The sequence below is a fragment of the Nicotiana tabacum genome, chromosome 14 (genome assembly GCF_000715075.1).
Source record: "Nicotiana tabacum cultivar K326 chromosome 14, ASM71507v2, whole genome shotgun sequence".
In the NCBI taxonomy this organism is placed as follows: domain Eukaryota; kingdom Viridiplantae; phylum Streptophyta; class Magnoliopsida; order Solanales; family Solanaceae; genus Nicotiana; species Nicotiana tabacum.
In genome coordinates, this window is record NC_134093.1 from 1,068,384 (window position 1) to 1,095,729 (window position 27,346).

Consider the following 27,346-nt stretch of genomic DNA (forward strand, 5'->3'; position numbering starts at 1 on the left):
TCTGGCGCAGCGTCCTCAAGTCTACTATATGAGACACATCAACGGGTCGGGCCTTCCCCTTTTGGGCGCCCTCTACCCGCCTGAATACCCCGTTGTGACACATCTGTCCGGAGTCTAGGACAATCTCTCACCATATGACTTGTATCTCCACACTCGAAGCAACCTCTCTGCTAACGTGGTTATGGGAATTGTGCGGTACGGGTACTCTGAGACCCACGAGCACCTGAAACACTATGTGATACCTGAAGTGCAAACCAAACTGGCTGGCCCACAAAACCTTTATCATATCGTACCATGTCTCCAAAATAAGGACCAATAGATTTCTCCGGTTTACGAGGCCTCCTCACCTCCCTGTCCTCTCTCTCCTGACCTCGCATGTCCTCTATCTCATGGCCTCGCATGTCCTCTCTCTCCTGATCCCACATGCCCTCCACTCGGAGAGAGATCCCTATCACCTGCTGAAATAAAACATCCGACTCTAACTCCTGAGCCATGTTGAACCGAATATCATGCATGAGCCCCTCAATGAATCTACGGACACGCTCTCTAACTGTAGCGACCAAAGCAGGTGCATGTCTTGCCAAATCACTGAATCTAACGGCATACTCTAAGACTGACATAGTGTCCTAGCGCAGCTGCTCAAACTCTGCGCACCATGCATCCCGAAGGGACTGAGGTACAAATTCTCTCATGAATATTTCTGAAAACTGACCCCATGTAAGTGAAGCTGACTCGCCTGGGCTACCCAACTCATATGCCCTCCACCACTGATAAGCCGTTCCCCTGAGCTGGAACGTAGTAAAAGCAACCCCGCTCGTCTCTACAATACCCATAGTACGAAGAATGCAGTGACACTCTTCCAGAAAACCCTGGGCATCATTTGTCGCCAATTCACTGAAGGTAGGAGGGTGGTACTTCTTGTACCTCTCAAGTCTAAGTTGTTCTTCCTCAGATGATGTTTCCCTAACCACGGGCTGAACTGGGACCACAGGTTGTGTCGCCATGACACCTGGAACCTGAACAATATGACATTGTTGCTCTGGAGTGTGGGCGGCGGGAGTCTGGGTTCCTCCCCCTGTCTGTGAAGTAGTTGGTGCAACCGGAATCAACCCCGCCTGAGCCAATGTACGAAACATGCTCAGGAACTGTGCTAAGGTCTCCTGAAGTCCAGGGGTAACAGCAGGCGCCTCCGGTACCTGCCCCCAACTGGAACTACCGGCGGCTCCTCAACAGTTACTTTGGTAGGTGCCCTTGTTGCGGCACGTGCTCCTCGTCGTCCTATGCCCCTGCCCCTAGCGACACATGCTCCGGGGGTAACGCCATAAGTAACTGAAGCTCATGTCCTCACCATCTATGAGAAGATGGAATAATAAAAGTTCAAACTTCGAGATCAATGAACTCGCACGATAGGAATGAAGGAAGTGAAACTGTCCTAATAGTTTCATAGCCTCTCGAAGATAAGTACAGACGTCTCCGTACCAATACGCAAGATTCTACTAAACGCGTTTATGACTCGTAGCACCTATGAACCTAGAGCTCTGATACCAACTTGTCACGACCCAATTTCCCATCCGTTGGGCATCGTGATGGCACCTAGTCTTAAGGACTATGTAAGCCTAATATCTTCTAAATAACAACAATAATTAAATAACGTATAACAATTTCTGAAATGGAAAACTCTATAAAATTTACGATTCCCAAAATCGGTAGTACAAGTCATAAGCTCTACAGAATTTGCTACAATTTTCTAAATACAACTGTTTGAAATAAAGTAAACATTGTGAATATAAATCAGAAAGTGACTCTAAAGCCTGCGAATGCAGCAGCAGGTTTACCTTGAGCCTCCACAACAACAGTCCGCACAGCTAGCTAATGATCAACTGACTTCGAAATACTTGGATATGTACAAAATAAATGTGCAGAAGTGTAGTATGAGTACACCACGGCGGTACCTAGCAAGCATCAGGATTAACCTCAGTGGAGTAGTGACGAGGAACATTCGAGACACCTAATGGACTAAATAACCTGAACAAGTATAAGTATAGGAGCAACAAAGTATGATATCTACATAAAGACTACGCGAATTGGCAAATAATACGGTAATTGCAATAAGGAAGGAAAACAACAACTATCAGCGGAACACCTTAATAATGACATAGAAGAACGAACGAAAACACAACTTAAATCCAATAAAATCACAGATAAAGAAAGGACATTTAACAACTCAACAAAATGACACCTTTCACAACAGGTTTTAGTCAATAAACTCCACGAAGTACCGAACCTCATACTATTCACAATCACGGGTCCCAATACCTGAACCCTAACACATGGCATCTTGTGCCCTCAATTACACTTCACAACTGCATTGACAACTCACGTGCCAAATAGAGTCATTCTCACATAGAAGGCAAGTAAACAAGAGTGTTCATCTATACTCAACAATATCAAGGAAAAACTTCTTAACCGATAAGAGTGCTCAACTACGTGTATGCTTGTGCAAGTGTCCTAATATAGTTCATGCCCGCTTGTAAGTACAGGAAAAAGAAATGGACATCACGTAGAATGCTTTCACACAACTTTTCACAAGATAAATCTCACACAGGTAAGTGTACCACTACACAAACATCAACAACAAGAATGCCCCCAGGCCATCACAAGTCATCACAAATCAATCCCTAACACAGCCCACCTTGTCTCGCCATGTGTGCAATAGTAAAATAAATGCTCGCCTAGTCCTGCTACACGTGCATAATAATGTTCTCACCTTGTCTCGCCATATGTGCAACCCACCACACCCAGACCAATACGAGATGCGTCACAATATACTGTATAAGATCCTGAACCTGTGGGTAATACCAATACCGGTGCCGTAGTCAAAGTTGTCTTGAGCTTCTGAAAGCTCGCTTCACACTCGTCTGACCACCTAAACGAATGCCAACAAGCTTTGGAAGAACTCAAACAGTACCTCTCGAGTCCCCCCTGCTCCACACTCCGAAGGCGGATGAACAAATGTACCTTTACTTGGCAGTTTTCGAGGTGGCATATATATCGCCTTGTCACGCTGCTTGTGCAAATATCAAAAGTAACAATAGCACGGCAGAAATCTCGTGCAACCCCATAACAACAACCGCACGGCAGAAACCTCGTGCATCACAATAACAACAACCGCACGGCAGAAACCTCATGTATCACCACAATAAGCACAACAGCAACAATGACAATAATACAAGGGTATGACAAATAAGTCAACTCATAAATTCCAGAACTCAAAGAAATGGAGGAACTATGTCACAAGGAGTAGCCACAATAGAGAATGCTAGTCATAATAAGAACAGCTCAACAAGAAAGGAAATATTATACAACAACGGTCTACAATGTGCAGTTCGACAACGAGGGAGCTAAAACAAGACGAATAATTCCAAATAAGGACAAGTCAACTAAAATATAGGATATCTAACTTCTTTTAAGGTTGAGCAATTAAGAAAGAGATACAACAACTTCAATTAGGGATAAGCAGCAGAAATATAATCATAGACTCAATTAAGGATGAACAATTACAAAAGAGATAATTATAACTTCAAATAAAGATAAGCAGTTAGGGGAAAGATGACATGGCAATAGAAGAGATAACAATTTAAGTTAAGGCATAGATGACTCGAATAAGCAACAAGGGCAAATCATGAAGTAATTAATTCTAATTAATGCAGGTAGATGTGAAACTATTAATTAAGAGACGTATTCATAGCATAACAACTGCATAATCAATTAATACAAAGACCTAAGAACCCTAAAAGTTAATTTTTCCACAAATAAGTCTGAGCACGTACTCGTCACCTCGCGTACACGGACTACAATTAGCATAGAAGACTCAAGTCCTAAGGGGTAAAGTTTCCCCATACGAAATTAGGTAAGATACTTACCTCGAGCTCAATCAATCGGTAACAGTGCCTTTTTTCACGAATATCAGACTCCGAATGTCCCAAATTTAGCCAAAATCAATTATATACCATAAATACAACTATAAGAAATTAATCTAATTAATGAAATCAAAGCTAAAGCAAGAAATTAGAAAATCGCCCCAAAACGTTTCTGTGGGCCCATGTCTCGGAATCCGGTAAAAGTCACAAAATATGAACATGCATTCACTCATGAGTTCACTCGTACCAAAATTATCCAAATCCGAGGTCAAAATCTCAATCAAAACCCAAAATCTTAGTTAAAGAACTTCTTCCCATTTTCCCAAATTTTCAATCCAAATCTGAAATTAAATGATAAAATCAACCATAGATTAGTGGAACATAACCATAAAGGAGTTAAGAATCGTTACCCAAAAGCTTTTTCTGAAAATCCCTCAAATAATCGCTCAGTCCGAGCTCTCAAAGTCTCAAAATCGAAATATGAAAATCAACCCTCGAAATCCTATTTTTTGCCTAGTAAACTCGCTTATGCGAGCCTTCAACCGCACATGCGGTACCGCACATGCGGGAAATCCATCGCTTGTGCGCAAATGACTTAAATGGCTGGGACCGCATCTGTGAGCTTTGGGCCGCACCTGCGAGCCTGCTCCTGCGGTTTGACTTCCGCATCTGCGACCCCCGCCCAGGCCGCCCAGACCGCTCATGCGACCATTACTCTGCATCTGCGGATGCGCAGATGCGGCTCCCTTCTCGCACCTGCGCTCACAGGCCTTCTTGGACAAAAGCGCACATGTGCCCTTCACTTCGCACATGCGATCACGCACTTGCGGTCTCCCCACCACAGGTGCGAAACACCAGAAACCACCAAAGCTTCACCAATTGCATAAGTCCAATATTTCCTCCGCTAAGCTCTCGAACACACCCAAGGCCCCCGGGACCTCAACTAAACATACCAACTAGTCCTAAAATACCATATGAACTTAGTCGAGCCCTCGAATCACACCAAACAACGCTAAAAACACAATTAACTCTCTGATTCAAACTTGATGAACTTGAAGCTTCTAATTTCTACAACTAATGTCGAAACCTACCAAACCACATTCGATTGACCCCAAATTTTGCACACAAGTCATATTCAATCTTACGGACCTACGACAACTTTCGTAGTTGGAATACGAAACTGATATCAAATAAGTACACTTCCGGTCAGAATCTCCAAAAATTTGACTTTCGCCATTTCAAGCCTAAATCAGCTACAGGCCTCAAATTCACCGTCCGGACTCGCTCCTAAGTCCAAAATCACCCAACGGAACTAACGGAACCGACGAAACTCCATTCTGGAGTCGTCTTCACCCAGTTCCGACTACGGTCAAAATCCTAAGACTTAAGCTTCCGTTTTAGGGACTAAGTGTCCCAAATCACTCTGAATCATCCGGTAACTGAATTCAACCACGCACGCAAGTCCATACACATAATACGAAGTTGCTCAGGGTCTTATGCCGTCGAACGGGACTTAAATTCTCAAAACGACCGGCTGGGTCGTTACACTGTCCCAGTCACATAACACACGATCTGTACTTGCACAAGTGTTCCATATCAAAGTCTGCATTCTCGAGTCTTACTCTATACCCCTTTATTGCTAAGTAAAAAAGGCAGACCGGTGCACTAAGCTCCCGCTATGTGCGGGGTCCGGGGAAGGGCTATTGTACACAGTCTTACCCTGTGTTTTTGCAAGAGGTTGTTTCCACGGCTCGAACCCGTAACCTCCTGGTCACATGGCAATAACTTTACCTGTTGCGCCAAGTCTCCCCTTCATTGCTAAGTAGCTACTCCCTCCGTTCCAATTTATGTGAACGTGTTTGACTGGGCACGGAGTTTAAGAAAAAATGACGAGTTTTTGAATTTGTGGTCTTGAACAAGTCAAAAAGAGGTCTAGAGTATTTGTGTGATTATAAAAGCTTCTTATTAAGGATAGAATTGGAAGTTAAAACTAAATTATTTTCAAATTTAGAAGGGGTCATTATTTTTGGAACAAACCAAAAAGGAAATAGGTTCACATAAATTGAAACAGAGGGAGTACTTGTTATTGAATATTTGCATTGTTGTCAGTATATATATATCTTCCCTCAGAGTACCAGCTCCTCATGCCTTTATTTTGTGCAAATTCCTCCAATACCAACTGCAGTCATAGGGTGGTGGATGAGACTAAACATCAACATTTTTCTTCATATACACTCCATGAACCCACTTCACCAATAGCACATCTATTTCTCACATAAGAGCCATAATAGTTTCCCTACTGAAGCCAAATTCCATGATCCAGTCTTTTATGTTTAGACCCCCAAACGTTTTTGGTAGGCATACCCTTTCCAAGGATACTAGTGCTATTTTCCTCCTCTCTTTTGTACTTCCCTACAAATAGTCCCTACACCTTCTATCCACAACTTTGAGTATGCTCTGTGGCAGTATGAATACAGCTCCCCAAAAATTATGTAAAGAGAACCAAATAGAGTTTATCACTTGCACTCTCCCTGCATAGGACAAGTGCCTAGCAGATTACAGCAGTGATCTTTTCTGTAATTTTTATTATTAGTAGGTGACAGTCCATTTTGTTCCCCTCTTTTGGTGAAAGTGGAAGCCCCAAGTATCTCATAGGAAACAAGCCAATAGAGAAGCATGTTATCCTCAGTAATTCAGCTTTAGTATTCTCATCCATCCCTGCAATGTAGATATTTGATTTTTCTAAGTTTGCTATCAAACCTGTCGTTTCACCAAGTGTTGTAATGCTTCCATTACCCTTCTTCTAATAGAGGCTATATTTCCCTTACAAGACATCATTAAATCATCCACAAAGATAAGCATGAGTTAGTTTCAATCCCTTGCACATAGGATGGAACCTTATAGTCAGGCAATTGAGACATCTTGTTTAGCACTCAGTTCAGATACTCCATGACTATTACAAATATGAAGGAAGATATTGGATCTCCCTGCCTAAAACCCCTCTTGCTTTCAAATTAGCCATACCCTACTCCATTAACTTTCACATAAAACTTTGTTGATTTGATACATACCATAACCAACTTCGTAAATTTCCTGGGAAAGCAATACCCATTCAACATATCTTCAATAAAATCCTATCTCACCATGTCATATGCTTTCCTCAAATCTATTTTCATCATACATCTTGGGATTGTCTTCCTGTTCTAATGCCTTAGAAGGTCATGGCACGCCAGAACATTATGGACTAAAGATCTCCCCTTAACAAAAGCTGCTCGAGTATCTGCTACTAATGCTGGTAGTATCTCTTTGTCTCTTGCTCGGTATCTTAGAAATGCACTTGTACAACATATTACAACATGAAATCGGTCCGAACTGCCCAAATCAGTGAAATACCAATAGTAACACTAATGATAATTCTAAATAAAATATTACAACAAAAAGGGTAGCAGTTTACAGTCTTGGTTCCTCTGAATAAAGTCCAGAGAAAATTAAACAATTTAAAGCAATTAGCCAGTTTACAATGCAGTTGCGCCTAGAAAAACAAGGAAATTTCATGGTTGCCACTTTACAGTCTTGGTTCCTCTGAATTGTGCACTAAGTGCTTCTGCTAAACTCGACTTGTTGAATAAAAGAACACTTTTGACAAATTTAAAAAAAAAAAAAAAAAATGTTTTGGCCAAACAAGCTATTAATACAAATTTTTTGTGTAAAGTAATGCCTCTGAAATCTCTACTTTTTCTTCATCTTTTACAGTAAATATTGTGGCATGGGAGGTTAACCCATCTTAACAGCAAAATCAAATGCTTGATCTGAGTAAATGGGTAATAAATAGAGGGGTTAATTCCTTCTCAAAAAAATAGAGGGCTTAATTGCCACTGAATATAGGTAACTCCTATCATCTCTACGTGGAGGGTGTTGTAATAAAACTCTTAACCAACGCAGGTATTATCCAACGGCTTGCCATTAGAAAAGCTTCAAATTTCGACCCCTATACTGGGGCATGACTCACTTTGCATACCTCAACATTGAAGCCACAGTCAATTAAAAAGAGTAACCATGCACGTTGTTGTTCAGAAAGTCTGTCTCTGGGGCCTTTCACTTCAACAAGCTTTGCTTCACCTCTGTAGTCGTCACGGAAGCGCCACAGCAACAAGTCAGGCATTCCACTAGACCAGCTCCTGTAATCTTGAGCCAAATTTCTACAGATTGACGCAAGACAAGGACCACCAATGCATGTAACAGCTGCTCGCAGCTCAGACAGGGAATGCTTGTCCCAGTTGACTCCCCTACAGGCTGTTCCCACATGTGATTCCCATGACATGATAAGTAACTCTTCCGCCATGCCATGCTCAATCTTATCTAGAAGAGCTTCTACAAGACCCCTTCTGACTTCATAAAAGCTATCAGTTTCCAGATCCAAAGGTGCAGTCTGTACAAAAAAGAAAGACACTGTTTCTCAAGATTTTCATGTACATCAAAAAGCTGAATAGCAAACCATGAATAACAAACAGAAAAATGAGAAATGAAAAATTAAACAATTCAGAAATATCCTTTTCCAAATAGTTTGAACAGTGATTATAGATATTGTTCTACCTTACATTGTTACCTTCTAAGTGCCTAGCAAGACCCCCTCCCCAGGAAAATTGTTTATTAAAGAAAAGAAAGTAAACAACCACCATCACTCAATAAAGGGGACTCGAGAAACATGAAAATTAATGTCAACTGGGAACAAGTTGGATCCTAGTTTTAAAATGCTATCATCACAGCTTGAGCTAACTTAGAAGGAACCTAGTATAGGCGGATGAAATTCAGGCAGAACATGAGAATCGTAATCATAAACTTTTGAATTGCTCATTAGCTATGAAGTTGTGCATATTGTTTCTTTAATCATTAAGCATAGCAAGTGTTAGCAACGTAACAGTGTATCATGTAGTGCAACTGAATTATCAGTGAAGTTATCAGCACAAATATTTAGCAAGAAAATTCTCATAACAGAAAGCCCACTTACACTCAAGTCTATGGAAACATCATGCAGATAATACCTGAAATTTGGTGCGGAAGACATTTGGCACATCAGCAAATACAACATCCCACATTAGAAGCCCGAAAATAGTCAACCAAATCCCACTCTCAGTGTGAACACCCTGCCAGCTTCCTCCTACTCCAGCATAATACTGTAGAGCAAGCTCTTCTACTCCACAGCGGTCTCCATCCTCACCATAAAAGACATTCTTCACCCCCGTTTTGCAGTTCAATGGTCTGCCCTGAACATGAACCTAAATAATCATCAAGAAACAGGATTAATCTGAAACTGTGTATCATATCGCAAGAGAGTGAGAAGTGCAAAAATGGCCCATCAGAGAATTTTATAAAAGACAGAACGAATTACCTCAACTATCTTCCTTTTGACAGAACTCGAAAAACTGGGAGTTCTCCAACGTCTAGGGGGCTTCCCCAACCGCAGAACACGCCTTTGCAGAGCCACTCTAGAGCCAGCACGAACCCAAGGATCTAGCAACCCCTTTTCAGCTACTTCAAGACTCTCATCCAGGCACCCAACATGCTCCAAATCAACTGAGAGCCTTAGATTCCAATATCCCCTTCTTCGATCACATTTAAATTTATCTAGCAGCAGCTTAAGCAAATTGATTGCTTCTTTAAACCTGAAAAGTAGACCCAGTGAGATTCTAAATACACCAGAAACTTCACCTAGAACAGTATCACCACTGTTCAAGAAAACATCCAACGCAGAGTGTACATCCAAAGGATCTGGAGAATAATTTTTTGGTGCTTATGCAATGAAAGGAACCGCAGATGTTTTGATGGAATCTCAACTCCAATACACTCTTTAAAAGCTATCTGTTTAGTTGGAACTTCCATACTCCTGTTAATAGTGTGGATAACTTTTTGGATTTTGTTAGCTCCCTGATCTTAGGTTAAACATTGTACAGGAGCTAACTCAGTGTCTTGTCTTCTTAGACACTGTACACTTTTGTCATCTTTTGTAATCTGCATCTTCTGGATGCCTTATTAATACAATTTCTTACTTCATAAAAAAAAAAAAAAAAGAGTGTACATCCTCCTGGCTCTATTCCCAATTATTGTCACAACATGAACTGGTACACTGTTCAAGAATTGTATAAGAGGCTTATATACAATATAAATAAGGCCATACTTAAGATCAGCTGACAGGTCATCACCCAATTCATTTCAGCAGCAATAATTAGCAGTGTTTAAAAAAGTGTCCGCTTCCTCGCTTTAAGTAAGAAGCGAAGCGAGAAGGGGCACGCTTCAGCAGGGTGAAGCGACTCGGGTGTAGAAAAGCGACCGCTTCCCACTAAAAAGTGATAAGCGGGAAAGCGAAGCGAAGCGAGAGAAGCGCCCGCTTCTCTGTTTTAAAACAGACCCAGCCCTATTTTATTAAAAACGAGATTTTGTGATTTCTGAAAGCTGATACTAGGGTTCTTCTTCTTCTTCTTCTTCTTTTTCTTTTTCTTTCACTGTTTAAACGTCCAAAAAGCAGCGAAATGCTGGCGAATTTTTTTTTTTTACCTTCGGTTCTTTCACAGAAAATTACTGCCCAATTTTTAACAGAGAAATCCTCTAATTTTTATATCCTTTATTCTTAGTTCTTATTGCCTTTCTTATGTGTTATGTAGTTGTTCTTTTAATGGCACCAAAAGAAGATAGGAAAAACCCGGCTTGGGCTTACTCTGTAAGAGTTAGCGAGACCAACAAGATGGCAATTAGATGTCTTTTTTTGTGACAAGATTGCAAATGGGGAAATCTATCGTCAAAAAGCGCATCTAATCGGTGGTGATCCAAATGTCGCATCTTGTCCTAAAATTCCGTCGCATGTGAAGGAAGAATTGAAAGCATTCCTTCAAAAAAAGAGATAAAGACTCAAATGATTCATGAACAAGAACTGTATAATCTTGATGATTACGATGATGAAATAAAAGAAGGTGACGATGCTTCCTCGCTTCCATCAAAATCACAAAAGCGGGGAAGGATGCAAACAATGTCTTCTAGTTGTGGATCTACTGGCAAGACCAAAAGTCCTATGGGTTGTTACTTCCCGCAAAAATCTGGAGATAAGGGAGGAAAAAGTGGTAATCCTCAAATTGATGCCAAAGTATTCATTTTGAGGGATCGTGCAGTTACAATGTTTGCGCGGTGGTTGTATGATGCAGGTCTTCCTTTTAATTGTGTTAATTATACTGACACTTTTTCTGCTTTTATCGAGGCCGTAGGCCAATATGGTCCAGGAATGAAGCCTCCAACTTATCATGAAGTTAGAGGTCCATATCTAAAAAAAGAGGTGGAAGAGGTGAACAAAATCGTAGAGGAGCACAAAGTAGAATGGAACAAGTTTGGTTGTTCCATTATGATGGTTAAGTGGACGGCAAGAAATGGAAAAATGATCATCAATATCTTGGTGAATTCTCCTAAGGGAAGCATGTTTCTTGAGTCCGTTGATGCAAGCGACTCTTCGACTGATTCAACCAAAATGTACTCCTTGTTCAAGAGTACAATAGACTCTATTGGAGCAGAAAATGTTGTTCAAGTTGTCACGGACAACGCCAGTGAAAATGTTAAGGCTGGTGATTTGATGTATGTTAGGTACCCGCATATTTATTGGACTCCGTGTGCAGCACATTGCATTAATTTGATGTTTGGGGACATTTTCAAGGAAAGACCCTTCAGTTCAGTCTTTAATCAGGCAATTAGAGTGCATTCCTATATTGTTCAAAGGCCTTTGTTATTGAATATGATGAAGAGATTTACTAAACAAAGAAGCTTGGTGAAACCTGCAAAGACAAGATTTGCTACCGCTTTCTTGACTTTGCATAGGATGTATGAGCAAAAAAGCAATTTGAAGAAGTTGTTTGTTTCAGATGAGTACATTAACAGTACCTATGGAAGGGAAGCTCGAGGGAGAGAATCTGCAGATGTTATACTTTCTCCTTCATTCTGGAACAATGTGGTTCATGCATTGAAGATTGGTGGTCCTTTAGTTAAAGTGCTTCGTTTGGTGGATGGGGAGAAAAGGCCACAAATGGGCTACCTTTACGAAGCAATGGATAGGGCAAAGGAGGCTATACAAGCCTCTTTTAGTGATCAAAGAAAATACAAAAGAGTCTTTGAGATCATAGATAAAAGGTGGGACGGTCAACTTCATCGCCCTTTGCATGCAGCTGGACTTGTTTTGAACCCGGAACTATTTTATGACAATGAAGAGAGGATTCTAGGAGATGAAAATTTGTGGAAGGGATACATTGAATGTATTGAGAAGTTGATACCTGAAGAATCTGTACAACATAAAATAACAGAGCAATTTTGTACTTATAGGAATGCTGAGCAACTTTTTGGAAAAAACATGGCGATTAGACAAAGAAAGATGAAGTCACCAGGTGAGCGAGTGCTTATATGTTGCTTTATAGTTAATAAGTTATTTCTTTATCAATATTATGTTTTGAATATTTGTTCTACTTCTACAGTTGAATGGTGGAAGCAATATGGCCATTCCACTCCAGATTTACAAAAGTTTGCCATCGAGGTTCTAAGTCTAACATGTAGCTCATCCGGGTGTGAAAGGAATTGGAGCGTGTTTGAACATGTAAGAACTAAGAAGAAAGATTTAGTATACTGAGATAATTAAATTATATCTCAATTGTCCTAATCTTACTAATTACTTATTATTTGCAGATTCATACCAAAAAGAGGAACAAACTAACCTTGAAGCGTGTCAATGATCTAGTCTTCATTAAGTACAATAGAACATTGAGGTGTCGTTACAACGCTCGCAATGTAATTGATCCAATTAGTTTGGACAACATCGATGATGCTAATGAATGGCTAACTGGAGTCCCAAAAGATCATGCAAATGAAGAAGTATTTGAGGAAACTTCTGATTTCACTTGAGGTGATGTTGCGGAGGCGCGTGGAATTGAGGAGAGGATTTATGGTTTGAGGTGGAGTACCTCAACTTCAAGTTCACAGAGGAAGGGAAAAGAGGCCGCTACTTTGTCCCTAGTTGATGAAGAAGAAGTTGAAGAAGATGACGAGCAATATAATAATGATAGTGGAATACAAGAATTTGACAATCTTGTAGAAGAATAGGATACTCATTTTGTGCTTTAATTGATGCTACTCTTTAGTTTTTACATTGAAGTATTGAGCATTTGCTTACAATTACATGCGTTGTCTATGCAGTATTTATTTTAATTATTTTTTAAAATTCCACTTCACTTCAAAAAAGCGAGTGCTTCGCTTCTCGCTTTAAGCGAAATGGGGGTTGTCGCTTTTCCTCGCTTCACGCTCTTCACAACACTGCTAATTAGCCCCTACCAGATCATAAACAAGTTCTTCTACTAGCCCTCATACAATTTTTAATAGAAACACTCGCATCAAATACGAAAAAAATGACTCAGAAAATTGCTATTAAATAGCTCATTGCAGTGACTAGCAACAGCCTCAGTGTCTACTACATGCACTAAGGGGGCTACATCACTCTTTAGCAAGAACTGCTGTCAATTTAAAGGAAGAGTTGCAAAGAATCTTATGCATATTATGTACTTGCAACTTTAGCTGCTTGTTGTTCATAAATTTATCCAAATCCCCAGAGGTATAGAAAACATTGCAAAAGTTGGGAGCACTTAAAGCACTTTTAATTGATCCACTTGAAGCCTTCGCAACACAGCACTGCTCCCTACCTTTGCAGGAGAAATGGAAGACAACCCAGAGATAGGGGGAGGGGAGAGAGAGTCTTTGTAAACCTCACTATAGAACTCCCCCGCTTTTTTGTATTATGCATCTGAACAAGCAAAATAGTAGTTTCCTTCTCTAATCTTTTCATTCCTCTAGAAAAAAAGAGCTTTTCTATTTCAGAAAAGTCCTCTCGTCAGGTGGTGTGCAACCTCATTTCCGAGAACCATTTCATACCCATTAAGTTACTTTAGCTATATGATGTGAAAGTCTTCTTCCTTGTTGATCCTGAAATATCTTAATTAAAACTTAAGGTTTCTAGGAGATGAAGCTGATTTCTAAAATAAGCTTAAATCTGTTGCAAGTTCATAAAATCATTAGAGAATAACCTTTAACCAGCATGTTGAATCTCCTCACCTCTGTTCATGCTCCAGGAAAGAAACACCCAGCAGGATCACCTTAGAATATACCCAACTGGCTGAAAAGCGAGATAAAAATGCAGCCATCGACCCAGAATGAGATGACCTATCTTCCTCCACAAAGCTAGATACGTTAGAGGTAGAGATCTCTACGCATCTTGATACCAACTCATTGTTGTTCTCATCAAGAGACTCATCCATAATTTGTGCAACCTCAATGGCCTAAGGGAATTATTTAAACTAAATTAAGGGGGGGAAAGAAAATAGATAAGTAATAAGGGAAAAAGGTATCTTTTCACAAGAGTTAAGTGCACCTCTTCATAAGACAATAGGTCACTTCTGTCTGGAAAAATTTGGTCTGTGAATATGCAGTTGTAAGCAGGATATTTCACAATGCCCAAGTCAACAAGTAAAAATTCTGACAGGTCCTGCTCTCCATTCAGGAAAAATAGCCTCTGACGGAATCAAAAGTTAAAAGAGCACATGTCAGACAAACAATGTTTATATAGAGTATAGAGCTAGACGACATAAAAGAATTTTCTCAAAAATCACCTCGGCACGCCAAAAGACAGATTCAGCTGATGCAGATATCCGGATGCATCTTCCAGTTTTCCCTAGAATCATGCTTGTAAGGTTGGGGCTGCATTGGTGACATTTTGAAGCAATCACATGAAAGAGTGTTAAAATGTGGTACAAAGTGACAACCAAGAAATAAAAAAATTTAAAGACTACCTACCATAAACCACCTTGATATGCAGCAAGAACCCGAGCAATGTAATCTTGCTTTCTAGTACCACGATCAGAGTTCTGGGCAATCTTCTTATGTGTCTGAGCTAAATCGCAAATCAAAGCACAATTGTAAGAAAGATAAATGCAACTCAAAAATAGAAAATCAAAGGGCCATTATCATTGAACATGGAAGTCCCACAAACTAAAAGGAGAATAGAATTAAGTAGCTTCTATAATATTTTACTTCCGACACACATAAGATAAGTTACCCTAAGCTTCCATGAGGTAATGATCTGACTACAACTAACTTTTCAACAAAGGTTTAGAAGAGAAAACATTTACAGCAGTTAATCAATGAGAACTCCTCCGAAAAGCAACTACTAAAAACTTACAGCTGTCAAATTGCCTGCAGAGCAGCTATTATGACACAGCAGGTGGAGAAGCAGAATGGATCATTCTTTTTCTATATCATTTTAAATGGAACTACTTATTCATTTCATTTGAACTTATATTCTTCACATTTCCATCAATAGCACAAAGCCAATTTCTGGTCTTTCCTTATCTCTCTACCTTGTGCTAAGCAAGCTTAGTCATACAGAAAATAAAAATTGACCACATATCCCAAGAAGAACTGAAGGCAAGCACAAGCAGTACAAGGACATGAAAGCACCACATATCCCCTTTTACTTTGAGAATTATTTTAAAAGTAAAACAACGCTTAACCCCTGTTGTAAGGGCAACATGTTCCTTTTTTTCTTTTCTTTTTTTGATGAAGTAAGGGTGATTCATTAATAGGCATCAAGAAGATGCAAAAGGTACAAAAAGGTAGATATCTAGCTCCAGTACAAAAATCTATGCTAAGAACAGGGAGCTAATTTTTTCTTTTTTGATAAAGTGTTGTAAAGATTCCTTAAGTACTATTACTTCTTCAATCTTTTTTTCTCCTTAAACATCTTTTACGTAGCATGAAACCATATCTTCGTCACACCAGATGGAGACGGGAAGCTTTTGGATTAGGGGACTGAGTAAGGAAAGAAACTGAGTGATAGAAGTATAGAACAGTATCTTCAACAAGACACTTGACTGCAATCATATTAGTAACGTCTGTTCTTAAAACTCATACAATTGAATGGAGCAACTGGGAATTAATTAGTATGAAAGAAGCTCTATAAACATATAGTCATTAATTAGTATAAAAGAAGCTCTGCATGAAAAAGAACCAGAAATCGAAGGAAAAATAAGAATAAGAAGGAAATATAACTGATGCCCAATGGGGGTAAAAGATCTAAGAGTAAGAATATTTGGTGACAGCTGACAACCAAAGTTGGATTGACAGAAGATTAGTTATTGATTTTCCTTTGTTCTTTTCCCTCGTTGCGAAATGCTACGTTTTTGTTTTGGCGAAATACATAAAGCGTCCCTTTAAGTTGTCCTCAACGATCAACTGAACACCTCAACCGAGCCATTTTTCATTTTAACACTTTAAGTGGCTATTAAGTAGGTCAAGTAAACACCCGAGTACAGCAGACCATATGCGTGAGTTGCACTTACCAATGACATGTCAAATGGACCAATCAAAAAATGACACGTGTAATTTTGCCATAAAAAATTGACGTGTAATTACATTTAAAGAAACCTTCTTTACCATCTCCTCTCTCATTTTACATAGCAGCTGCCGGCTCCTCTCTCCCTCCATTTCTGCCGCCGCATCACCACCAATCGCCGCCTTCAGAGGTGATGACCGACTAGGCGGCACGAAGTTAGAGAGATGAGGGAGTTAGATCAGCGATGAAGATCCGACAATATTCCATCTTTCTAGCAACAAATTCTTTCCGGAAAATGGCATGCCATTGGCGTCTGAATATGACGATGAAGAAGAAGCAGAAGAAGAAACTCCATTTTTTTGACGAGAGACAGAGTAAGAAGAACCAGATGGGTCCTTCAAAAAAATTCCGGCAGCCTCCATTTTTTCCGTCGAAATTGGTTCTGTGCCTCTTTGTTCAGCCGTGTGACCCATCACCAACATTCCAGTTTCTTTCTTGGCTTCTGCTATTCTCTGCTAGATTGAGATTCGGAGCAGGTGAAAGAGAAGAATGGGTTTGGTATAAAAAATTTATTGAATTGGTGTGATGATATACTTGGTAATTTTGTTCTTTTGTAATGGAGGCAGAGGTGATTTAGGGCAGAGGAGGGTGTTGGAGGAGAAGGGGGTGTGAAAATTAGGTAGGGTCCACATTATTTTAGGAAAAAAAAAAGAAAAAACCTAATTTTAGGTAGGCAACTCGCATCCAAGAGAGTGCATTTCACGCAATGGGGGCTGACATGGTCGGGTGTTTAGTTGATCTTCTTTTGTGAATAAATAAAGTGTCTAGCTAGAAATGGCCTCAGTTAAGGTGTTCATTTGATTGTTGAGGACAACTTAAAAGGGGCGCTTTATGTATTTCGCCTTTTGTTTTTCCCAGCTAAGATTACTTAACTCAATCTTTGATAGGTAAACCTAGAAAGTTGTATCGACATGGTCGCCAAGGGATGCCAACCCAGTAGAAAGTTACAAGAGATAAAGATTAGTTCCTACTTCCTAGTGCACAGATTGAATCTTAATTTAGTTTATTTAACTAGCACGATGTATATTTCCAAACAAGCAAAAAATCTGATTTTCCACACTACAATGCATGTAAAGAACAAATGAGAAAAATTGTAAACATGACCCAAATGACCTTAATGCTAAGAATTGTATGGCCCGTATCTGTCCACACAGTATCCTGTTTCTGTGTAGTCATCAGAAGCCAATCTCATTTTTGGAGCATTAACTATGGCATCAATCAAAATTAGAAAGAACCATCCATAACGCTCCAAACATTTCATAATCCTTTTTTTTGATAAGGTAAATTGTAAAAACATTTCATAATCCTAAAGAGAGCTTTTTTTATTTTTAGCTCACAAGAGAGTCTGAGAGGAATAAATGTAAAATGATCTTGCAAGTACATTGGCAAAGTTAAATTTTCATTTTCCTATGTCTTCTAATCCAACTAGGTCATGGGCAATATTCATCAAGCCACGTACAGAGTAAACTAAACATACATCTCACAATTTGATGATGAAAGTCAAAACCTAACTACCAAAAGAAGAATGAAATGATATCAAGAGAAGCCTTGAAGTAGGGAAAGATTATTTTACGAGTACATAGCATAAGCATGAGTTAATATGTCGTAGAATTAAAGAGATATTGCAATAATTCTCACATGCATTCTATTAGGAATAATCCTCTCACATACTTGGTCTCAAACACTATTCTTAGTATTCTACCAGTTCCCAACCTTGTTAACTGACCAACTTTCAACCCGTAAAGTTTGTGTCACCTGGTTAAGAGTAATTAATTCCAATACAAGCAAACTGCACACTCTATATTCCATCATGTATTAACCTTATCAACAAAAAAATTCCATCATATACTTCTAACTTCTTTTGCCTTTGAGATTTTCTTGCCTTGTTACCATGAGAAGTTAGCTCTCAAGGTTGGGGACAAGTCAAGCCATCATTCTTTAACAACAGTATGGTTAACAAAGAATATAATCATGAGGCCCTCAAGTCACCAAAGAACTATTGCAACAGGTGAGGCATCCCATAATAAATCATACCATAAAACGCTTTGAGGATCTTTCTAAATTGATGACATCCTGCCAATCTATTCGCATAAACGACTAAAATCAAACAGAAAATGAGAAAGCAAATTGGAATATTGTTTAGTCTCAGCCAGAAATATCAACCCAGCAGAAGAGAATTATATGTTTTCATACATGACATCCTATCAAGTGGATCGCATGTCTTCTTCATAATACATCCACTGGCAATTATAAAACTTCAAATATAAGCAGATACATAATTCAAGTGGCACATTTAAAAAATATATAAATACAAACCTTGTTAAGACTAGAGATAAGGTCCCGTAGTTCACCAACATTAAGAACATTCAAAACCTCCTTTAAGTCATTAATTTGTGGTTTATCCATTGATTCGAATAAAGTAACACATTCTGCTTCTGCGAAATAACAAGGATGAGTTAGAAGATGTTGCATTCAGCTTTCCTTAAAGCAAGACTATATAAAATTTACCACAACGTTATAAAATCTGTCTACCAGAAAGCCCCTTAACAGCTTCTTCACAATCACATATTTCGGCATATGATATGCTAGCCATCCGAAACCATGGGCCTAAGGTAAAAAAAAAAAAAAAGGAACTTAATAAGATCAAGAAACTTCTTGAATTATCTAGCAATGGACCATCAAATTTTCAAGTATTCACAAAAAAAATCTAAAAATACAATATTACAGGCATTAGGCTGTACAAATTTAAGTGCTTGGACCCACACCCTTCTAGTACAATTCCCAATAGCAGTTGAATTATCAGTCAAGCAAGGCAGGTGATGTAACATTAAGTAGAAGAAGCCTATTCATTCTTACCGTGATCAAATCTATTTACGTTTTTGTGTGGATAAGTTAGTACCACGTTCACATTTGGAAAACAGCACACCTTAAGACAAGTCTGAGAATTGCAATAAGCGACAGTATCACACGTGTTACTCAGCTTTAAGGTAATCACCAAAAGGAGCTATTAGTTATCACTGTAACTGTGATCCTAAAAATGTTAAAATATTTTCAGCACAGCGGTATATGGTTGAAGTGACCCTAATATATTATACCAAAGCTGCACCTAACCACAATTTCATCTAGGAAGAAAATTCTATAATACTTGAGGTTATTAAAACAGCATCAAAACGTGACAACTAATGTAGAAGCATTTTTTCAGTAATATAAAAGCAAAGACATTGGATCTCTGTAAACCGCTATCCTTGACTAGCTTAAAAATAAGAATGGATTCTCCCTCCCTTCAAAGATATGGTATACTTTTCTGAGAGATAACTTATCTATTCACAACATGAAAAAATAAACTTGCAGGTAGAATTTATATAATATCCTACTTCTGATTCAAGAAAATTAACTCTCATGAGTGGGTTCAGATAGCTGAGGTGCACTGCGAGAAAAACACAGTTGAAATCTATAATTTCACAAACTAATCCAATCCAAATAGAGAAATTCAATGATAATATGTTTGATGAGTAAAAGCATTAAGCAATAATTTAGAGGATGAACCACATCAAATGTAAAAAGCTTGGTGACAATTAAGGAAAGCTCCTAAAAACCAATAATATATCCTTTTCATGCAGAATACTCCATATTTAGCATAGACCACAAGCCAAATTTTATTTGGAAATCAGCAATTTGTATCCAATAAGACTGACAACGCTAACTAATAGCACTACAGTATTGTCCTGCATCTTTACACGTGAGTGTATCCTGCTCATTTCAAGAATCAACTATGGGTCTGTAGCAGTCAGGAAAAGGTAGTGCCTGAGCAATAATGATATCATGAAAATAGCAACTAGCATCATCCAAGGATGCGTCTAGTGGTAGATGAAGCTAGCATGAAGACTAAAGGACCAAGGTTCAAATTTTAGTAGAGGCAACATGTTAGGTGATTTTTTCTCAGCTGTTTAAGCCTTGGTAGCAAAATTATCCGATATCTATCCTGACGGGAGGATGTGGGGAGCCGGAAGAATAGTCGAGGTAGGCTTGGTGGCACACCAACATTATCGTGAAAAGAAAAAAATATAAACAAAAGCAAGAAGTCATTTCCAATAACCCAGAAAGTAACCCCTGAATATCACATTTCAATGTTCCAGACATTGAAAGGTCTTATGATTAATTAAATGAGTAGCATATCTGAATTCCATAAATAAAGCAAGGCTTCTTACTCCATCATCTTTAGAAAGAGGCAAACCCAAGCAAAAGTGGATAATTTTCAGTCTTTAACTCTTGAATGTAAAAACTGCAAGCCAAAAGAGCGGAGTATTAAAATTGACCACCTTTACGTGCATAAAGCCGAGCAAAGAGCCTTTGACTGTCATCTGAGAGTGATAAAAAAGCTTCTGTACCAACAGAGAAACAAAACAAAGTTATATATGCAAATTTATCAAAGATTAACTGGGATGATCCAAGTGCTGAAGATCCTACCCAATAATGTTTTCTCGCCTTCAGTAAAAAGATGTCCGTTGATATTCAAAACCTCTTTTAGTAAAAGTAGAAGGTTATGCTGGTATTTTGCAGGGATAGGAGAGTGAGTCTTGGAAAATTCAGCAGCCGATAGAGCATTTCTCCGTAAGGAATTGAATACTTGGAGTCTAGAGGAGTCCTTTTCGCCAAAAGACACGATGCCAGAGGAATATATCTGAATTGGCACAACTGCATGAGGATGCTGCGGAATGGAAGTTATACGGCCCTGAATCCATGTAAGCTAGTGATCAGTCCATATGGAATAGATAATGAATAGAAAACTAATGGCAAGGAAAAATTTTCTTCATTCGTTAAAATGCTAATTCAGTTTCACATAAGATTCCATGCACTCGGAGGTTATTGAACACACTTTAACAAGCCCTATGACTCACTAGCAAATAAATGTGGTAGATTCTGTAGTAGATCGATAAACACTTAATATTTTCTTTTACTTGAAGTTAGCTTAAAGTTAGAATTAGATGGTTTTCAAGTCCAAATCTGTGTCTGCTACAGATGTATACAAAACACTTATTCCACATTAACTGGCATTTGCTCATATTCTGCATGGCTCCAAATCTATAGGTTTGGTGCCAATTATTCTACATCAGTCTTTTCTAGAGGTTTTTGTTTTTCCTCCTCTTCACGTGGTCTTAGACATTTTACATATAATGTAAACGAGAGAAAATAAGTAGAAAAATCTTTTTAAATTGATGATAAACAACATGAAGACGGACCTTATATAGGAGTTTAAGTTACATGAAAAAAGAAAAGTATCCTGATTAACCAAATTCATATACAAAATTGTAACGCACTGTTAATTTAACATTAAAATGTTTATGCGTGCTCTCCTAGGCCCTAGCTACATGTTTAATTTATTATTATGGGTGACTGGTGGTGATAGACTATGTATTCAGTGCAAAAATATGAGGTGCTGCTGCAATAACGTATTCCAGTGTGGGATTTGGACAGGTGAAGTTTGGAAACAAAGCTGTAAAGGTCACTCAGGACCTGGCGCGTGCAGTCAAGCCCTTACCTCAACCACACACACTTCAGTTTCATACGTGGGACCAGACCATGTTGAACAGTCTCGCACATCTGGTGCCTCAACCATATGCCCTTCTGTTCAAACCCTCTAAAGTTTGGAATTCTCTGCTAAGTTAGAAGTTTGAACAGAAGTGCAATCGCACATCAAGGGTTTTTAATCTCACGCCCTTTAATTCAAATGCTCTGAAGTTTTGAACCTGACAGAAACTAAAGGAAGTTCGACCGCACTTCCTTCCCAACCGCATGCACTTCACAGCTCACTGCCTGGCAAAATGAACAGAAGCGTGACCAAACTTCCAAGAAAGTGCAACCACACCACACTTCCAAAAAGTTCGATGTAAAATGCTAGCACCTATAAATAGACCCTGGCTCGTAAATTTATTCACTTTTCATTCTTCCAAAAGCCAAACCGCCTACAACAGAATTTTCACCTCCAACTTTCATCCATATTAAGGTATGTAGTACGTTATTTGTTTTTTACTAAACCCGACAATTTCATGCATGTCAGTGTTATAGATAATCTTAACCATTAAATCAAGATCTAATGGTCGGATTTCTCATTCTGACCCAACTCCCCCAATAACCTAAGTTGAGAAATTTTGGTCATTCATTTACCAGAGATGGGGAAAGCAAGTGCTTCGTCGCTTAAAGCGATAAGTGAAGCGAAGCGACAAGGTCAGCGCTTCAAGGGTGTGAGGCGAAGTGTCATCAGCGAAGCGGTCGCTTCTTGGATAGAAGCGTAAAGCGATAAAGAAGCGAGGAGATCGCTTCTTTAAAGAGTGGTCTACGGTTCAACGGTGTCGTACTTGGTTTCTTTGCTACTAGGGTTTTCATAGGGGGATGGCCAAAAAAAAAATTCCCTTTCTTTATTTTCATTGCTGCTGGCAGCATTTTTGTTTTGATAACCATGGTATCTAGGACAGCTTGCGCGCACCTCGACTAATTCCACAAGATACCAGCTACCTCCCACCAGCAACAAGTACCAGGTAACTCTATCTTGAGCCTAAGATGTCAAGTTCTCAACTCACTTCATTGACCATTAGGCCACACTCTTATGTTGGTAGCTTATTAAAAAAAACCATGTGTTCCTTTTTAACTATTTCTCTCTTTTTTTCTGCGTTGGATCTAGCTGTTGAAGCTTCTATTTTTAATTATTACTAATTGCTTATAAATTGATAACTAACTCCTTCCTTTTTTTATCCATTTTTTAATATGAAGAATAGGATGCCCTATGGAGGACTTTTGTCTATATACTTTTTAGTTTTTAAATTGAAACATTTGCTTATATATAATATTTTTGTTGAGTTCTATTTTATTTAGTGCAAGGTTTATTTTGGTCTTTCTTTAAAAACTATGCTCGCTTCACGCTCCTAAAGCGAAGCAAGACCTGGTAGCTTTTTCTCGCTTCACGCTCTCAAAATCATCAATTGATTTCCTACAATAGATAGATGAGGTGGGCAACAATGAATACAGTGAAATCAATTGACGTAGGGTAATGTAGAGATGATTGGAGTGGTCGAAATTGTTTGAGGCGAACCAAGGATTTACCTTAAGTCTTGCATGAGGGGCTGCGGCCTGAGTGACAGAGGCCAACGCCAAAGTTTGAAATTACTATGGTCCACAAATGACACTATATTACCCTAATCTATGTCAACAAGTGCTAAGAACCATCGCAGTTTACAAGTAGATTATGGCATTAGTAGTATCAAGAACGGAGGCTAATTAATGAAAAACTGGGTAGTTCAATTTTGTAGTAGTAGTAGAACTGTAGGAAATAGGGATGGGCATTTGGGGAGTTCGGATTGGATATGAGAATTTCGGTTTGAATTTTCAGTTTTCGGATTGAAGAAATGCCAATCCGAAACCAATCCAAATAAGTTCGGATTGGATCGGATTTTTAGTTCGGTTTTGGATTAATCGGTTTGGATATTATGGATTTTCAATTTTGAGCGTATAAGAGATATTTCTACTTTTAACAAAAATGAATATTCAAATGAAGTACTCATGCCTGGAAAGTTACTCATTCTTGCTGCAATCATCCAAATAAAGTATTCAAGTAATGAAATTATTATTAAAAAAATACAACAGAGACATTAATACGGCCGATAAGATGTAGCAATAGTAAAATCATGTCCATATAAAAAGTATTATGACAATAACTTAGTAATTAATATTGAATATGATACTATCTAATGGATAGGGAATTTAACTTATTACTATTGGCATATAGATAACAGAATAAAGATAAAGTATAAAAATTCCAGATTTTTCAATATCCAATCTAAAATCCAAAATAATAAAAAATTAAATCTAAAATCCAATCCGTAATTCAAAAATCCAAAAAAAACAGATTTCGGTTCGGATTTTGGATTTGCCCAAACTATGCCCACCCCTAGTAGGAAAGAAGAAAATGAAGTGGTAGATACAGAAGAGAGAAAAAAGTAGCTGTGGAGATTAAAATCCTTGGCAAGAATCAATACCTAAAGCAGTATTTATTCATATTTACCAAAAGAAACTTGGTACACCTCCTATTAGTGGATTGAGAAACCAAGAAGGATAACATGGAAATAAAGATAGATTGCTTGGGCTTGTAAATTGAAGGCCTTGGTTGATGTAGCACTGTGACTATCTACCTTCTTTTCTCTTCAATAAGTCCTATGACTATCAAATCTTCACCTTTGTAAACCTTAGGTGCCATTTACATATCTTTTTTGGAGGAAATTTTAAGATAAGCATTTCTGAGAAAACTTTGTGCAAAACAAAGAAAAGCATGCTTGGATAACCGCAATTCTTTATTATAAGTTTTAGAAGTGCCTTGTAAGATATAACAAAAATTTCTCCACAGACTTCCTACTTTTTAACCAAAATAATTCTGAAGATATTTCGGAAAAAACTAAACCAAAGAACGGTTCACGTTACTTGTTCATCAAAATTATCGTACTGAATATGCTTCTTCTATAAAGACTGAATATGCTTTTAAACAGTTAAATACATTAACAAGAAAGGCCAACCTAAGCTGAACTTGCAAGGGAAATGGAAAACTTAGCATATGACCACAAAATGTATTATATTGATTACCTCAAACCTCAGGTGGAACTTGTCTATCAATGGAGATAAATACTGTGCCAATTCCCTGGGGATGTAACCTAGCTCTTTATTGTGATCAGTATCTTTAGTTAGAACCTGACAGAAACATACAGGCAATGTTTTTTAAACTTACTTCAGATTACAAACTTACCAATTAAAGGTAACCATAGTGAGGCAAAACCTTGATTGCATTCTGGTCCTTGACATTATCGGGATCTCTTGAAAGCATTATCATTGCTCCAACAGTTAACTCTCCGCCATTACCAAACCTACGGCCAACAATGAATGTATCAAGCAAAATCTCAGAGTTATCATCATCTTCCGAAGATTCCACACATTTCGGCATCCTTTTTTCAGAAAGTGATAAAGGTGAGTCTGCGATGTTGTCAATTCTATCATCACTTATTTGGTGTTGAGGAGAACCCTCTAGCCTAAAAATTTGCATTGGCTTTGCATCGGACAGAAGTTTGCATTCATCATCCAGTTTGATGAGACCATCTAAGTTTTCCATTTGATTAACCCTATTACAAACACTACTCTCGGATTCATCTTGGATATTATTTTCGGGACCATCTGAGCTGTTCATTTCAGAAGCCAGGTCACGTATATTTTTTGAGAAGGTAACAGAAGCAAGGTCACAGATATTACCATCACCAGTACTTGGACCAATGTCAGTCCTTGTAACGTCCGACTCGATGGATGAGACTGTAACTCTAGGTCTTGTGCAAAAGTTCAACTGGAAAAGGGTGCACTGGCTCAATTTGCGTTTACTTCCTCTAGTAAGGCATTTATCTAAAAAATCACATTCCACTGTAAGTTTTACATAGCTCAAGTCAAAAAAATAAAAGGAGAGATCATATTAGAAAGGAAGAAATGAAATTGTTACTAAAGCTGCCACAAAAATAGGTGCTTTGTAGACTTGGCAAAAGGAAAGGCATAAGCAAGAGGACTACATTTCATGGTTCTCTTTCTGCAGTTGTATTTTACCTTGCAAACCTGGGTCTTATGACTACTGGATACTAAAGAATTAGTTGTCTAGTGGCTATGTCAAATTGTTAAATTCACATGATGCCTAAGTACAGGAAAAGATAAAGGTATCCCTGTTAATCTATATGTTCTTTTCTTGAGATATTTTGCTTTTCGTGATGCCAACCCACAAAGGGTGTCAGAAATTGCAAAATGAATTTTTAAAATTTTGAAAGCAAGAAAATTTTCACTGGCTTATGTTCCACATGAAATTAGTAGCAATTTCTTTCACCGTCCTAATTCAACTCATAAACATTCAGCAAATAAGTTCATAATATCATCCATAATTGACAAATAGTAATCCAAGAAATTTAAAACTTCAAATAGGCAAATCCAAGATTTAAACTTTACGGGTTCGAGTTCGAAATTCCCTTTTATTAATGAAGTAATGGAATTTCATTCACCAGCATCAAGAAGATGCATAACAAAAGTTCGAGTTCGAAATTCTACTACAGGCCATTTGATTTACTGGGTTCAAAATCTATTGTTCTTACTTATTTAGTATATTTACGACACACATAAGGTCTGAACCAAATACACTAGATCCACACCTGACCTCCTCCAGCAACTTAAACATTTTTCAATACAAAGCACGATTCTAATACACATGAAATATAAAGAATTCAATTTACTCTACTATCAAGCTACATATGGACGAAAGTATCCTAAAATGCTCAACAAATAATCTAAATATTAGCATCCAAATCAGAAGGAATTCTACATAATCTTAAAGTAAAATGCACCTAAATGAGAGTTAATCACACGATCTTCGCCTCGTATCTTCTTCCCACAAACAGGACAATCAACCCATTCTTCTTCATCAACATTTCCATTTCCAATGCTTGGGTCATCCTTATATTCCTTACAGCCAATCTGAAAATCCTCGAACTAAATTATTTTTCGATTTAAGTAAACTGTAAAACAATTAAAGGAATTAAATTAATAGTAAATTATACTTGATGCTGAGGAGGAGATGAGGTGAGAAGAGAGTGACGGCGACTGAGAAATCGCCGTCGGCGACCAACCAATCGGATTAAACTTTCCCGCCCTTTCAGCATCGTAGGGGAAAACCCTAATAATCAGTATCAAAGCTTTCGCTATTTGAGGGGGAAACTGATACGTACCTCGTATAAAAAATATACGAGGTATGTGTTTTTAAAATTTTAATTGCACGTTTAGAGTAGTCCCTCAAGTATCACCTGAACAGTTTTGGTCATTTAACTTTACTAAATGTGATCACTTTTGGTCTTTGTCAGCTATTTATCATACTCGAATTGTTAAATTTAGCTGAAAATCTGAAAAC

The 27,346-nt window shown here is 38.3% G+C and overlaps 1 protein-coding gene across 4 annotated transcripts; it reads right to left on the reverse strand.

The window, feature by feature from the left end:
- Nucleotides 1–7,348: 7,348 nt before the first annotated feature.
- On the reverse strand, nucleotides 7,349–27,165 carry LOC107818303 (fanconi-associated nuclease 1 homolog). Of its 4 annotated transcripts, XM_075229154.1 has the most exons (16): nucleotides 27,000–27,159; nucleotides 26,787–26,916; nucleotides 25,666–25,809; nucleotides 25,199–25,590; nucleotides 25,009–25,113; nucleotides 20,848–21,112; nucleotides 20,700–20,762; nucleotides 18,913–18,987; nucleotides 18,697–18,815; nucleotides 14,784–14,875; nucleotides 14,600–14,687; nucleotides 14,362–14,502; nucleotides 14,046–14,269; nucleotides 9,310–9,583; nucleotides 8,963–9,196; nucleotides 7,349–8,349 (listed from the first exon to the last, which is right to left on the reverse strand). In XM_075229154.1, exons 1-16 carry the CDS (start codon nucleotides 27,099–27,101, stop codon nucleotides 7,909–7,911), a joined length of 2,889 nt encoding a protein of 962 aa, XP_075085255.1. In that variant the 5' UTR covers nucleotides 27,102–27,159; the 3' UTR covers nucleotides 7,349–7,908. The 4 variants fall into 4 exon arrangements, with proteins under 4 accessions (XP_075085255.1, XP_075085254.1, XP_075085256.1 ...); XM_075229153.1 differs by having other exon boundaries at nucleotides 25,199–25,809; nucleotides 27,000–27,165; XM_075229155.1 differs by lacking the exon at nucleotides 18,913–18,987 and having other exon boundaries at nucleotides 25,199–25,809; nucleotides 27,000–27,165.
- Nucleotides 27,166–27,346: the final 181 nt, after the last annotated feature.